This window comes from Bubalus bubalis, chromosome 11 (assembly GCF_019923935.1).
Source record: "Bubalus bubalis isolate 160015118507 breed Murrah chromosome 11, NDDB_SH_1, whole genome shotgun sequence".
Lineage (NCBI taxonomy): Eukaryota > Metazoa > Chordata > Mammalia > Artiodactyla > Bovidae > Bubalus > Bubalus bubalis.
In genome coordinates, this window is record NC_059167.1 from 83,591,906 (window position 1) to 83,608,456 (window position 16,551).

Below are 16,551 nucleotides of genomic sequence, written 5' to 3' on the forward strand. Positions count from 1 at the left end.
GAGTAAGAAATGGCAACCCACTCCAGTACTCTTGACTGAAAAATCCCATGGACTGAGGAGCCTGGTAGGCTACAGTCCATGGGGTCGCAAAGAGTCAGATGTCCTTAAGACAGCTACTGCCAATTTAAATTTTTACAGGCTATTAATGTGCCTTTTAAAGCAATATAGGAACCCAAAAGCCATAAAGTACAAAAACTTCTGTATAGAAATATTTGCAACATCTACAATAAAAGGTAAACAAACATGTATGTCCATAAAAGACAAATAATCCAACAAAAATAGGCACTTTATGAATTCAAAGAATATAACTGGCCAAAAAGGAAATATTCGATCTCCTTAATATACGTACTGCTGCTGCTGCTGCTGCTGCTGCTAAGTTGCTTCAGTCGTGTCCGACTCCGTGCGACCCCACAGATGGCAGCCCACCAGGCTCCCCCGTCCCTGGGATTCTCCAGGCAAGAACACTGGAGTGGGTTTGCCATTTCCTTCTACAATGCATGAAAGTGGAAAGTGAAAGTGAAGTCGCTCAGTCGTGCCCGACTCTTTGCGACCCCATAGACTGCAGCCCACCAGGCTCCTCCGTCTGTGGGATTTTCCAGGCAAGAGTACTGGAGTGGGGTGCCATCTCCTTCTCCATAATATAGGTACAGACTGTTTTTAATCTAGCACAATGGCCAAGATCTTAAAAAAAAAATTATAATATTTGGAAACAAAGATGTGGGGAAACGGCCCACAACATGTTAGTGAGATGACAACTCTCTTAAAACCTCTGTAACAACAGTTTAGCAGAACTGATCAAAACTTAAAATGCATCTAGAAATTTTACTTTTAGGAACCTACCCAAAAGAAATCTTCAAGTGTAAAAGGGTAAGAATAAGAAAGTAGACATGCATGTTATTTGTAACAGCAATAAAGCAAAGATAACCTACATTCTCCCAAAAGACTGCCTATAAATTATGCTATATCCATACTTAAAATATTATGCAGCAATTTAAAAAACAAAATAGACCTGTGAACACTATAATGGAAGGATATTACTGAGATACCACTGACTGAAAAAAGCAAGTTTCTGAGCAATGCACAATATTCCATTTTTGTGGGGTTTTTTTTTTTAAGTAAATTTCTATGACATATTGAATGTGCAATTTTAAAAGTGTAGAAAACTATCCCTAAGAATTATATCCCCAGGGACTTGTTTAGGAGTAGGGTGATAAAATGTCCCTTAATTTACAGTAGTACAGGCCTTACTACTGGCTTGGCCAAAAAATTCGTTCTGGTTAGGAACCAATCCAAATTTTTTGGCCAACCCAATACTTCAAAAATGCGTCCCACAAAATCATAATCACCCAAGAGTTAGTTAGGAATGCAGAATCCTAAATCCCAATCCACATCTACTAACTTGTATGCACATTAAAATTTGAGAAGCACTGGTACAAACTATGTAAGGAAGCAACATTCTGAGCTGGTCACACTAACTGTAAAAAGTTTCATTTCCAAATTCTCAGATTTAATTAAATACCTGATTTCCTTCTAAGAAATTATCATGTATAATTCAGGTATAAACGTCTTCCCTTTAAAAGTATATAAGAATGCTGAGAACTTTATACCAAGAGTCAATAAAAGACTGCAATACAATTAACAGTTAATGACATACAATAAATACATACAATAAATTCTCTAGGTATCAAAAGCTCACACTGTACGATATACAAAATTAAAGAGTAGGATCCTGTCACCAAAAGACACTCCTGACTTTGATCAATCAGGGTTAGGTGCCAGAAGAGAAAGCACTAGATATTTTGAGGAAAGGGAGAGTTAATAAGAGCAATTGGGTACTTAATAGTTGCAAGGACTGGAAGAATGGGGCTGTAAGGCTATGACTGTCTACAAGAATGACACCAGAACACAAGACAACTGAAGAACAAGGGACTCTCTGCCCTTAAGCCAGCAATGTGCACGTGTGTGCTCAGTTGCTTCACTGCTGTCTGACTCTTTGGGACCCTACAGACTGTAGCCCACCAGGCTCCTCAGTCCACAAGATTCTCCAAGCAAGGATACTGGAGTGGCTTGCCATGTCCTTCTCCAAGGGATCTTCCTAACCCAGGGATTGAAGCTGGGTTTCCAGCATTGCAGGCAGATTCTTTATTGACTGAGCTACCAATAGAGCTACTAAACTCAAGAATGGCAGCTAACTGTGATCCAAGGGATCAAAGAGTCACCACAGACACTGCCAACAACTGCCTCCAGATAACCATGAAACAAGGGGATGTACACAAGAGCCTACCTATCACCTCTGCTACAAATGCCTCTTGATAACATAGAAAGGTGAAGAATGGATAATGTGATGCTGCATTTCTGCTACTGCAGAAAAATATCACATTTTCACAACCCAGAAAAAAGCAGCAGGGAGGAATGGGGGGCAGAAAAGGGAAGAAAGATGAACTTCCTTCACACCTCTCACACATGTATCTATTAAATAACTGGCAGCAACTATTTCACATCTAAAAAACCCTAAATGCAAAACAGTCTTAGAAATAAAGTTTTTGGCTTTCTACTCCATCCTCCTAATTACGGAGAAGATTAGGAGGATGAGGAAGACCATCACAGAATTCTCAGATGGCTTAAACACTATATAAATAGAAAAAAATTTACAACACTAATCCTCAAAGTTTCCAGTTTTGAATATTTACTTCTAAGCAACTATCAGGAGAAGGAAGGTTAAAAAAAAAAGGCGGGGGGGGGGGGGGGGGGGGGGGCGGCGCGGGTGGTGGTGGTGCCTGCGGGAATGTTGAGGGTAATGTTCTTGAGATACTTTTCCACTGAAGTGCTTCCTGGAGATTATTTCAGTAAGAAGTTCATACTCTACTCATTACCCTTTGATATTATTTTTAAAAAATTTAACACTGACAAGTTTTGCTATTTTAATTCTGTAGATCCATGATACTTTACTTGAAAGTTTTCTGAGGTAAGCATCTGAACTATAAACTTAATCCTGATGTACCAAAAGTTGTTACTGAATGCACCCAGCCACCCACCCATCAATAACATTTCAAATTTGACTTTGCTCTTCTTCACTTGCCCTTGTATAGGCATTTTATGAAGGGAATTACTTCTATGTCATCTCAAATTTGAAGAGTCAAAGATTTCACCTCTAGAGAATGTCAAGAGTTTAGTCAGAATAAGACAAATGTTTCTATAAATGGAAGAATACTAAACTGTGTATAATCACTTAAATTTTTCTGTAAAAATTCAAATGCAAACCAAACGGGTTGGGTGGAAGGGATATTATTTACATGAACAGTAGAAACAATATGTAAAACTTCTTTTTTACAACAGAAAAACAAATTCATGACTTTAAATAACACTATCTAGTTTCACATCTAGCTGAACAATAGCCAAGTTACACAACAATCTTTTAAATCTTTTTAAACTTTTTAGATCTTTTAACCCTTTTAAATCTTCACCACTACATGAGGCCCCATTCAAGCAAGATTTTGGTGGACCTCAGTCTCCTAACTGCCATTAGGAGCAGGGAAAAAACTAGGATTTCCCTGGTGGTACAGTGGATAAGAATCCATCTGGCAGTGCAGGGGACATGAATTCAATCCCTGGTCCAGGAAGATTCCACATGCAGCAGAGCAACTAAGCCCAGGAGCCACAACTTCTGAGCCTGCTCACCCCAACTAGAGGAAGCTTGCACACAGTTACGAAGATCCATCAATACCAAAAATAAAAGAATGAAGTTTTCAAAAAATGAAATAAATCACAGGGATATAATGTACAACATAATGACTGCAGTTAATTTCATATTGTATATCTGAAAGCTGCTAGGAGAACAGATCTTAAAAATTCTCATTACAAGGGGGGGGAAAAATCTAAAAGGCAAGGCCAAGAACCAGGTAACTCCAATTCCAAACTATCTTGGCATAATGGAGCTAATCTAAACCACAAATGAAGATTATATATAAACCACCTTATCCTATTTTACTATTTTTTTCATAGCTCTGAAACTGTGAGAAATAATTAAGATTATTTAGCAACCCTGAGTCATCTACTCATATTCTCTCCTCTGGATTCCAATGGTCAAGCCCAAAGTATTAGCATTCCACATACCTATGTGGCATATACTAAAAGTGTTCCACCAAACACAGAAAGAAAACATCTGAGTGACTTCAATGTACTGTCACTTCTCACACTAACAGCCATCTTCAAACTGTCTAAAGATGGCACACAAAAATTAGTTCTACAACGCAAACTGACTATTGTTAAGTCTTTGGTTTTTCAAATTGCTGTATAGTTGCTTTACTCTGCTGTGTCAATTTCTGCTATACAGCAAAGTGGATCAGCCATACATATACACCTATCCCTCCTCTTTTGGATTTTCTTCTCATTTAGATCACTACAGAGCACTGGGTGGAGTTCTCTGTGCTACACAGTAGGTTCTCATTAAGCAGTCTTGTATGTAGTTATTTGTCCATGTGGAGGCACTTAGAAAAAGACACACATGCACATTCCCGGCTACTACTGTTTTGTTTTTTTAAAACAGTATCTGACCTAGTGCTTTAAGCGATTTCTTTTAACCAATATCCTTCTGTTCCCAGCACAGCAACTCAAAACAGCTATTGATAAGTGGTGGGATTTTGATTAGCAACTGACTGATTACTTCTTATTCATAACCTATACATGTATATATGGTACACAAAATTTTGTAGAATATTTTAGATGTGAGATTATTTGAAAATCATAGGGCTTATACTTTGAGTTGTGAAAGTTTTAAGTTAATTTTTAAAGCATCTTACAAATGCTTTTTTATGAAAAACTTTACTTGAAAATAGATTGTAAATGTCTTTTAAGATCATAAATGCAAATGATCCTGAAATAGACAAAAATATGTAATATATACTCTTGTATCATTTAAAGGAAGTTTTACAAGTAAGCTGTAACAGGTCATGCACATTTCCAGTACATTCTCTTGCTAATTATCCTCAAAATACACAGCTCAATGGTTAAGAATTAAATAAGAACCATGTGATACATACAACTGGAATCTTCCTTCATGAAGGCTTGGACTAAGAACATTTTTACATATATCTGCAGAGAGGATTTTAAAGAATTAAGTATCACTAAATGTGGACCTTTAATGATGGGACTGCATTGAATCACTTAATTTTTTTTAAATTTTAGAGTATGTACATAGTTTTAGAAGCTAATGGTAACCTCAAAGCTTAACAACCATCTTGGCCATATCCCAGGTGCTACTGATTTCCAATCCTTTGAGGCAACCATTTAAAATTCTTTTAGCTGTTTCTCCTTGTTTTTAAATTTATCCTAAATAATATGCTTATGCTCATATAGTTACTATCTCTCCATTTTAGATATTACCACATTCCTTGTGAAAGTTGAAGATTCAGCACTCTTACAGGCACCGTCTCTGAAATCATTTTTATATAATTTTATCTTAGTTTTTTAAGAAAAGTCACTACTCACTATTTTTAACAATCAACTAACAGGAACTCCAAGAGGAGAGAACTGCCAAAGCGATATTAAAAATTTCTTAAAGTTTTAAAAGGACACAAGCATTTCAGTTTAAAGAGTCCAATAAGGGCCCAACACACTTAATCAGAAGATTCACATTTATATGTCTCTTCTGAACAAAAGGATAAAGAGAAAATGCTGAAACTTTTTAAAAAAGTCATCAAGAAATAGGAAGCAGACTGGTATTAGATTAGCAACCATGAATGGAGAAGGCAGTATCTTTCATAAACATCCCAATCTAGAAGTTTCCTGACGAGCCAATCTAGCAACCAAGTTTAAAGACAAACTGAAAACATTATAAGAGTCAGTGTAGAAAAGGTATACGGGAGTTAAATTAAGGATATAGTCCAATAAAGTGAGATTGTATTAAGGAAAAAAGACAGATCCAATAAACAGGGACAGAATAGTAATGTAAAAGTTCGTGGCTGATGGCTATTACAAGAGGCCTAGTGGGAAGGGCATCCTGGGAAGAGCAAAATGGACAGCTCCCAGAGAAGTGTAAATATGACCCAGGTATAAATTGAACTACTTGGACTGTCAGTGATATAACCATAAAAACAAACATTCAGTGGTGTCACTTTAAAAATCAAGCTATGAGCAAACCAAGACTTGGTTATGATCACAAGACAAAAGAACTTTGATAACATCCACAAAGGTAAGAAAAGGAAGAGGAAAAAGATAATGTCAAAGAGTGATGAAAAGAAACAGGTGTATAAATGTAATCATTTGAAGACACAATAGCTCTTTACTTTCTTATCTGTCATCATATGTGAGTATTACTTTAAACCACAAATTACAGATGGGAGAAAAGAACTACAAAAACTATCCTATTAAGAACTCAATAAGAAAAGGCACAAAGGATATGAAATGGCAATTCAAAAAAATGTTAAAACAACCAAATAATATTTTATCAGACTAATGGAAATTTTAGGATTCTTAATAGTGTCAGTTGTAGATTAAAGTTTATTGACAAAAGCATAAACAAGCACAACTTTAAAAAAATCAAATCTTAGCAATGATTTAGATACAGTTCAACAGTTTCCTCTTCACCCCCTTACTAAGAATTCCTTTTCATAAGACATAGATTAACTAGATTTTGTAAAGGTGCTACCAACATGCATTTTTTAAAAAGCGAAAACCAAAAAGCAGAAGTTACTTTTGAAATGGCAATAGTGGCAGTCAACATTAGAACATACTTAGGTCTCTGAAATTCAGAACTATTACTAGGTCTGACAATTCTGAAGAAACTATAGATTCATGGCTAATATTCATGCCACACAAAAAGATAATAATGTGTGATTTATTTTACACCACGAAATACCTAAAAAATATTTGAAAGAAGGTATGAAAGTTTTAAAAAGTTAACCAAAAAGGTTTCTAAGATCAAAAAATCCTGGTGTGTGGGGAAGATCTTAAAATACACCAAAACACCTCAACACTACTGACTGAAGATGTCTCTCTACTACCGTATACTATGAAACGGCACTTCAAGATACATTTTCACATTCAAGTGACAGTATGCTAGATCTCTTCAATACAGCATAGAGAGTTTATTATAACTATTAACTTTTGGGGCCAGAATTTACGCTACCGATATCTAAGATCTTCATTTTAAAGTCATTTTGAACATCTCGTAATCTTCACTGAAATCCAAATGCCAACTTTTATCTGCCTTTTCACTCAGGAAGCCTTGAGAAGCACTATAATTACCTGCTAGAAAAACCACCCCTGTCTTTTGGAAGCACAACAGCAAAGAAAATGATGCAAATATCTGTATCATTCAGTTATCCCTATAAAATCTCACTTTACAACCAATACTAGAGTAATAAATAAGCAATCCAACACTTTACCATATTACACAATATATAAGCTTTTCACATCTTTTTCTTCAAATGTTTGCACTGTACTGCCTAAGTTCTTATAACTTGGCTGTGATTTACCTCTTAGGATTCAGTATAAAAGTGCTGTTGCTCTCTCATTTTAATCCAACACTTACCCAAAAAAAGCCAGGAACAGCTATTACAAATGTGATCATTTAGCAAGTAAATGGATACAAATATGAGTAAATGGTACAAATATTTAAGTAAAAATCCTTAAGGTTCCTTACATAAATTAAAAGAACCACCAGGATTTAATTATTTTCATCAAAATAGGATCAGATATATAACATTAATACATAAATATATATGCGTGGCCAAATCAATCTATCTTTCCTGCTTCTTCTCCCAGTTTTACAAATGGGATTTTCTGTTGTCATAGCTTCTGAAAATCAACCAGGTTCATGAATCAAGCAAGCATTATAAATATCTTCCATTTAATCATTTCTATTATTCATCATTTTTTAAAAAGATAGTGGCAAATATCAATTTACATTGTTGCCTGAATACCAAGTAAACTTCTGGCTTAAAAAACAGTAAAACTGTGCCCTTTATAAACAGATATGTCAAATTCGTCATGTCAGAACAGGCTTTCCATATCGATTTATAGGATAAATGGCATGCCCTTAAATAACTAGATGCTGCTATCAATATGTGCTCACATATACATATGTTAATAATCCTTTAATAACTTGTCTTTGGAATGATTCTGTCCTACCTTTGCTGCTGCAGCCCTCCTGTCCTTTGCATCACTGAATTCATACGTCTGGAAGTACCCAATATGCACTGTAACAGACAGATGGACAGATCAATGGGCCACAGCGGCAAAGGCCAGATAGACAGACTTGATAAAAATTAAAATCAAAGTATATACAGGAGAGGGAGGAACCAGAAAACATACCTACATTCTATAGTAAAATACCTAAACTTCATGTCTGCAACTCTCCCATACACATACTAAATAAACTATTCTTGACTTCCATATTATTCCCTTTCAAGTAGAAATAGTACCATTGCCAAAGGCAAAATAATCAGTATTTTTAATACCGTCAGCAGTTACCGATACAGCAGGTATTTCTGTAACCACACCACACAATTTCTTCAAATAGAGGTTGCTCTTTAACACACAAGAAGCTATCACATCCAAAGACTTTCTATGAAATATTAAAATGGCAATTATTACACACAAAAATTTCTACTGCAGTGCCAAGGCCTGTGTGATTCAAGTTTATTAGTGGGAATCAATGAATGAAAGTCATATTTCAGCATTTTATTATTGTGTACTTTCGTGACTATGTAAAAATGTTTGCTCACACCACATCTAGATTACTTGGGTGGCTTAAAACAATGTGTTAGTGCCATTTAGGCCAATTTCTAAGATACAGTAAAACACTTACACACAAAACTATCAACAGTATTTTTTAAAGCGATGTGGAGTTTTCATGTTACCTCGAATCCATACACCATAAAATTCAAAGTATGTGATTCAGTGGTTTTTGATTACATTCAGAGTTGTGACACATAGATGTGTTAACCATCAATTTTAGAACATTTCATCACCCCCAAAACAAACCCCATACTCACTAGCAGTCACTCCCTGTTCTCCTCTTTCCCCATCCAGCCTGTTTTTTGTCTCCAAGGACTTGCCTATTCTGGACACTGCATATAAATGGCATCATATAGTATGATGAGTCCTATGCAACTGGTTAATTTCCTCATTTAGTTTTACTTATCTAGAAGATTAACAAGCTGAGAGCTTGCCATGAACATCAAATAAGCCTGCTTTACTGGGAGAATGGAAAGGAACTATTAATTCAGAAAGTTAAATGCAGACTGCTTAAAGCTTCAACTACATTATAATAGATGAGCAAAGGAAATTGATTAAAATTATATAATGATATAAAGTCACACAGCTGATAAAAGGTTAAAAAAAAATAGCTGGAACTAAGTTCTATACAATGTCAAAGTCTTAATCACTCAACTATTTTGTCTCCTAATAAAATAATTCAATTCTCACTGATGCTACCTCCTAATACCTGAATACCTCTCCTACCTCTCCATTCCTGCTTTCATAACCTCATCATGTATTTCTTGCCCAGATTATAATACATTTCTCATTACTCGCCCTGCTTCCTAATGTCACCCTGTTCTCATTTACTCCCTATACTGCCAACAAAGTGGTACTTCTCAACACTAATCCTATATTAAGAGTTTACAGTTGTTTCAACTGGCCCCATCTCATTTAGCACTATGCTAAAACCTTTCACAAAATGCATAACCTGTCTAGGTCCAGCTCTCACTACACTACTTCCCAATCCTTATTGTTCATTCAACAATCTAGACCATTAACAGCTTCTACCTTTTGTACATTCTATTGCTCTTCCTCCTCTGTCTGGAATTCCATCTCCAATCCCATCTGCCTAACTAAGTTACTATTCATTTTTCAAAACCCAGCTTCAGACCCACTTCTACCTGTCGGTACTTTCCAGAAAATAGCACTAAACATTTCTTTTTGATTCCTGTAATTCTACTGCTGGACATGTCACTGTATTATAATTTATTTACACAAACCACCTTAAACAACTGTCCAGTATCTGTAGTCCCCCAGAACAGTGTAGCTAAGAAAATATTAGGTAAAAATCAATCAAGTACTCAACTTATATACTGTTCTCAATTAAACCAAAGCATTATTTTTGGAATCCATAAAATAATCATATTTAGGATCTTAATAGGAGGATAAAAATCAGGTTAGGAGAACTGTGGAGGTTCTACTTTTAAAAGAAAAGTACTAAGAATAAAGATAATAATAGTAGTGATTAGCTCTGAGGGAGGGAATCAGGTAGTTAAGATATTAAGGCCGGAAATTTTCTTTTTTATCTTTTGTACTTTTTGAATTTTGAGCCAAGAAAATATATGCACAGTCAAACAAAAAGATGACAGTCTAATCCTTAAAAAATATATCAACAGTCTTAGAATACTAAAGCTGTTTAAAAAAAATTTTTTTTAATCAGAGGCTATACAGTTTAGTCATATTGGCCCCAGTATGCAACTTATTTCTGTATTTTGCTTTGGTTACACAGAATGAAGAAAACCCTGATTAACAAAGATAAGAAATTTCCATCACAATTTCGTAATAGTCTTCACTTAAACTGATTCAGAAGCGTAAAAAAAGGCAGTAGAAAACATTTTAATCAGAGTCAACCAGTTAATACTGTCCAACAACTGCTTTTATTTATATAAATGCAGAGTCAGAGGAAATATCATAGTAGTTGTTGTTTAGTTGCTCAGTCATGTCTGACTCTTTTGTGACCCCATGGACTGTAGCCCACCAGACTCCTCTGTCCATGGGATTTTCCAAGCAAGAATGTTGGAGTGGGTTGCCATTTCCTTCTCCAGGAGATCTTCCTGACTCAGGGATCAAACCCACGTCTCCTGCATTGGCAAGAGGATTCTTTACCACTGAGCCACCAGGGAAGGCCACATTCTGTTTAAACAAGAGTTGAAATATCCAGACACACTTTCCCCAAAATACCTGATGCTAGTTGAAAATGAATGGCAGTGAGATTCTCCAAGAGATTTCTAATTAGCAAAATGTGTATAATTTTGAAGAACTGTCTATTCTTTGCTGGAAGACAGTCACTGAACAGGTCAAAATGAAAACTGATGTCTCTGTTCTAAACCTAAGTATGGCTGCTTCATTTTTCTGAATGAGATTTTGCTTCTTTTCCCTTAAAGGCAAGAATAAAAAAAAAGAATATATAACATCAACAGTGACTATCAATAAAAGAGTAACAGCAGGATGAGTTAGCTATTCACTTGTTATGCAAAACTTGCCAATGTCTGCAATGAGGGTATGAAGAAACATCTGCTTCTGCTTTGCCTGGCATTTATTTAACAGAACAGGATGCGTAAGTGCTGCATCAGTATCCTACTTTCTGTAACTTTGAGCAGACACTGACAGATCTGAATCCAAAATACCAGTTCATAACAATCCTTAACAATCCATAAAAAGTGAGACACAGCAAAGGAAACTATAAGCAAGGTGAAAAGACAATCCTCAGAATGGGAGAAAATAACTGCAAATGAAACAACTGACAAAGGATTAATTCCCAAAATATATAAGCAGCTCATACAACTCAATACCAGAAAAACAAACAACCCAATTAAAAAGGGGGAAAAAGACCTAAACAGACATTTCTCCAAAGAAGACATACAGATGGCTAACAAACACATGAAAAGATGCTCAACATCGCTCATTATCAGAGAAATGCAAATCAAAACTACAATGAGATATCACCTCACACTGGTCAGAAGGGCCTCATCAAAGTCTACAAACAATACATGCTGGAGAGGGTGTGGAGAAAAAGGAATGCTCTTGCACTGTTGGTGGGAATGTAAACTGATACAGCCACTATGGAAGATGATATGGAGATTCCTTAAAAAACTAGGAATAAAACCACCATATGACCCAGCAATCCCTCTCCTAGGCATATACCCCCAGGAAACCAAAATTGAAAAAGACCCATGCATCCCACTGTTCACTGCAGTACTCTTTACAACAGCTAGAACATGGAAGCAACCTAGATGTCCACTGACAGATGAATGGATAAAGAAGTTGTGGTACATATATGCAATGGAATATTACTCAGTCATAAAAAGGAACACAGCTGAATCAGTTCTAATGAGGTGGATGAACCTAGAATCTATTATACAGAGTGAAGTCAGCAAGAGAAAGATAAATATCATACTCTAAGGCATATATATGGAATCTAGAAAAATGGTACTGAACAATCTGTTTACAGGGTAGCAAAGGAGAAACAGACATAGAGAACAGATTACAGACATGGGGAGAGGAGAGGAGAGGGTGAGATATATGCAAAGAGTAATATGGAAACTTACATTACCATCTGTAAAATAGACAGCCAATAGCAATTTGCTGTATGGCTCAGGAAACTCAAGCAGGGGCTCTGTATCAACCTAGAGGAGTGGGATGGGGAGGGAGATGGGAGGGGGTTCAAAAGGGAGGGGATACATGTATACCTATGGCTGATTCATGCTGAGGTTCGACAGAAAACAACAAAATTCTGTAAAGCATTTATCCTTCAATTAAAACATAAATAAATTTTTTTAAAAAAGTGAAGTAGAAGCTTTATTCTAGATTCTGCACACACACACAAATATTAGCCTAGATATAGTTTACTGCATTGGTAATCTCCAATACGTTAAATAACTCTTTAAAAATTACAGAAAGGCTATCATGAGGAAGGGTTAGAATCAGGTAGGTTCAAGAAAAAAGCTACAAAGAAACAGATATTAACATATGGACAAATTCAAAATCAGAGCTGTTCAAATATGAACTGCGCTTACTTCTAGAACAGCTGTGGGGGTTTAAGTCATGGTAGACATTTAAGAACAGGCTCAGGGACCACTCAACAGGGAGACAGTACACTTGGGAAGTTGCTGGCCAGCATAGCCTTTAAGATCTTCATTCTTATTAATCTTACTCTACATGAATCAAAAATTGTGTTGACTTTGATATCAAATAGTTGACAAGTTTACTATCATCCTTCATTCTTTCACTACTGTTTATTTATTACACTTTCATTCCTAAGGATGACTACAGGATTTTTGTAAATTTTAAAGTGCTATTCTCACCCTTTCGGCTTTATAGTTGAGTGGAATACAACATTATAAATCAAGCTACAAGATACTCATATATTCTGAGGACCCAGGATAACTATATTAATGCAATGTGAGTTGAGATGATTATATTAATACAAAACAAACAAAATGTTTAGGGCCAATGAAATGTAATGATTATATTTAAAAAGTCAGACCGGTAAGTAAAATTATATCTACATACACATACATATTTTCTTTTCAAAGGAGTATTACTTTCATATTAAATAACAATGCGGAGAAGGTAATGGCACCCCACTCCAGTACTCTTGCCTGGAAAATCCCATGGACAGAGGAGCCTGGTAGGCTGCAGTCCAGGGGGTCTCTACGAGTCAGAAAAGACTGAGCGACTTCACTTTCACTTTTCACTTTCATGCATTGGGGAAGGAAATGGCACCGCACTCCAGTGTTCTTGCCTGGAGAATCCCAGGGACGGGGGAGCCTGGTGGGCTGCCGTCTGTGGGGTTGCACAGAGTCGGGCACAACTGAAGCGACTTAGCAGCAGCAGCAGCAAATAACAATAAGGCTCACTCTAAGTTTTTGTTTTATAAGAACAGAAGGTTGAAAGATATAGATTTGACTTTAAATGGTGTGTTATCAGTAATACGGTCCTCTAAGAACTTCACAAAAGAAACATTTTCTCATTATTGAACAAAATAAGTCAAATCAGCTAATATCCCTTTAAATATATGAAGCATTTGTTATCTAGTGCACTGATAACAATTTCACGCTATTCACCTAGAACCTCTTTAATGTGTCTGTCAGGAGAATGCAGACTTTGAGGACTACTGGCCTCAGTTTGTAATTTCATATATAAATCACAAATTTTACATTATACATGTGTGCATTCTATAACATACATCAATTTTTAATGTTAAAACTTTGTTTTTAATGCTTAAATCGGAATGGAAAGTAGTAAATGTTATAAACACCAATTTTGGCTTGAAATTTTCTTGAAGATATAGTACATATGTAGGATGCAAAGTTTAAATGGGGTACATAGTAGACTTCTGCCTCTATCCCCACACTGGTTTATTATTTATTTGGATTCATAAGCAACAGCACTAAAGTCATAAAACAGTCCACTGACTATACAGGTTAGTCTCCTGGGGCATACAGAGTTGGAAAAAGAAAAGTAGAGCAGACCTGGAGAGACAAACAGAAAATACCCAGCACATAAGACAAGAGCAGTCATATATGTTTTATTTCTATTTAATGATCTAAAATACTGAGTTTCGACCCCAACCATGAAAGCCTGGGCAAGCTACTTAATTCCTCTAAGTCTCAGTTTCCTTATCCATAAAATAGTAAAAATACCATCTACTTCAGAGAACTGTTGTGATGACTAATATTCCCTTAACAACTGGTTCAAAACAAAAAAAATGGAAAATATATTAGAGAATGAGAGAAGATTTAATTTGATGAAGTCAACAGAAGAGGAATGTGAACCATTCATAAAGGAAAAACATAGGGGTAATACCAAGACTTATTTTTTTATCAATAATAAAACTGATTCACATTTAATTTTGACTCTTCAAATCCATGTTTATTAGCCATGTTGCAGGAAATGTGGGAGTCAATGAGAATACCAAAGGTAACACTGATCAAGGATTTTCAAAATCCATTAGCAAGAGAATAACAAATTATTTTTTAAATAATAGTATTATACATACAAAATTCTGAGACCCACTCAAAGGGAAAGATTCAAAGATGAAATGATGTTTAAGGTGAGTCCTGAAGTATTAGTGAGTTTATTAGGGGAAAATCATCTGAAAGGAAAAAAGACAAAGTCACAAAGGAGAATTTCACAGGGACTATCATTTCACAGGGACTATTATTTTGTTGTGTCAAGATGAGTGTGAAGAAATGGTGGATAAAGTAGATAAAGGTCAAATTATGAGAAGTCTGATCTATCAGGCTAAGAATCTTTTATCCTAATCTGCATCCTCTGGTAACCTAGTTAATGGAACCCTCTAGGCTCAAGAAGCCCTAGGCTTAGTAGGCTCCTCATAAGCACCATTTCCTGTCCCATTCCTATTGCCTATCAAGATTGGTAAAGATACGGTGTACTTTCTCAGGCCATAAACAGACCAAGTATGAACACTTTTGACACTGTCATAAAATTGAACAGGATGACCACTCAGAAAAAAAGGAGACATTCAGCATTTCCTAAAAAAATTTGTGGTAATCACACCACACTGATAAGGCCCCATTTTCCATCAGTATCACCCTTTTCATTCTTTTAATTTTTCTGATGTTGCCAATGAGAACCTTCTAATAACTTCTAATATCTTCTAGCAAGACTTATCCAAAGGACTACTTTCCTTCTTTCCTAAAAACCAGCTAGTGTCTTCGGAAGGCAAGGCTTTCCTTAACCAAGCAGCAAAGAGTGGTCTAACTACAACAAAAGTGAAAACACATCAGGGTTGACCTGGTGTAAAAATAACATCTCAAAAGACAAACTGGTAGGTGTGGGATTTCTGGGTAATGGCAATAAACCAAGATACTCAACTACAAAAAACCAGGCCAGAGCAAATCAAGAAACAGGATATAACTGAGATTAAGCTACATGTGGATAAAAGCAGGCATTATAGGTCCTAGTTACTGCCTTTACAGTCAAGGATTGATTTATGTGTTTGCCCTTCCTAGACTAGGAGCCCTGGAAAGGAAAGTGTTCTCCAATCATCTTTGTACACCTACTGCCAAAGCACACCAAGGGGAACCACATGAACATAAAAGTTCAGCACAGATTTGGCAGAACATGATGACAGGAAGATGTATAATGTTTTTAGGAACAGTGTTATAAAATCCAAGAGGACCAATTTCAAGATAGACAGGGCCATTAGATCAGATGGAAAGGAAGCTTTGGTCTTTCAGCTTCCTACCTGGAAAGCATTCACACCAATTACCTTTTGTCACCTGAATTTTATACCCAGAAAGGAGCTTTAGAAATCATGTCCAAACCTTTCCTTCTGCAAGGGCAGGTTCAAACTATAAACCAAGTTAGTCTAAGGTCACACAGTAATGTAGATGGGTCAGACTCTAGTCTTAGATAAGGTATGAGTTTTATAAGATAAGAAATATGAATTAAATAGACAAAGTAATTATTATGTACTTAAGAGCTTTATATATACACCCAGTTTGGGGAGCTTTCAAGTTCCCTTTTTGTTATTTATTAAGCATAATGTAAAAAAAAAAATTTTAATCTCATGATCCTGGAACTAATAAAGTATCATAACCACAGTCCTGTATCTTTCCCTTCCTTTTCATAGTCTGTGTGGTAGGCCAGCGTCCAAGATGGCCCCCAGCGATCTCTGCCCTCTGGGATATGTGCAGTTCCCTCCCACAGTGAACAGGTTTGACTGTGTAACCAGCTGCTGTTGTTTAGTCACTAAGTCATGTCGTGACTGGAGAAGGAAATGGCAACCCACTCCAGTCTTCTTGCCTGGAGAATCCCAGG

At 36.1% G+C, this 16,551-nt stretch overlaps 1 protein-coding gene across 2 annotated transcripts in view; it reads right to left on the reverse strand.

Moving 5' to 3' along the window:
- The window catches only part of ARIH1 (ariadne RBR E3 ubiquitin protein ligase 1), a 111,036-nt gene that overhangs the window by 72,762 nt on the left and 21,723 nt on the right, over positions 1-16,551 (reverse strand). The window contains exon 2 of one of the 2 annotated variants that reach the window (XM_025296200.3): positions 8,131-8,198. The exons of the other annotated variant lie outside the window; for it this stretch is intronic. Coding sequence (XP_025151985.1) covers positions 8,131-8,198 — 68 coding nt within the window. The remainder of the gene's footprint in view (positions 1-8,130; positions 8,199-16,551) is intronic. 2 annotated transcript variants of the gene reach the window in all.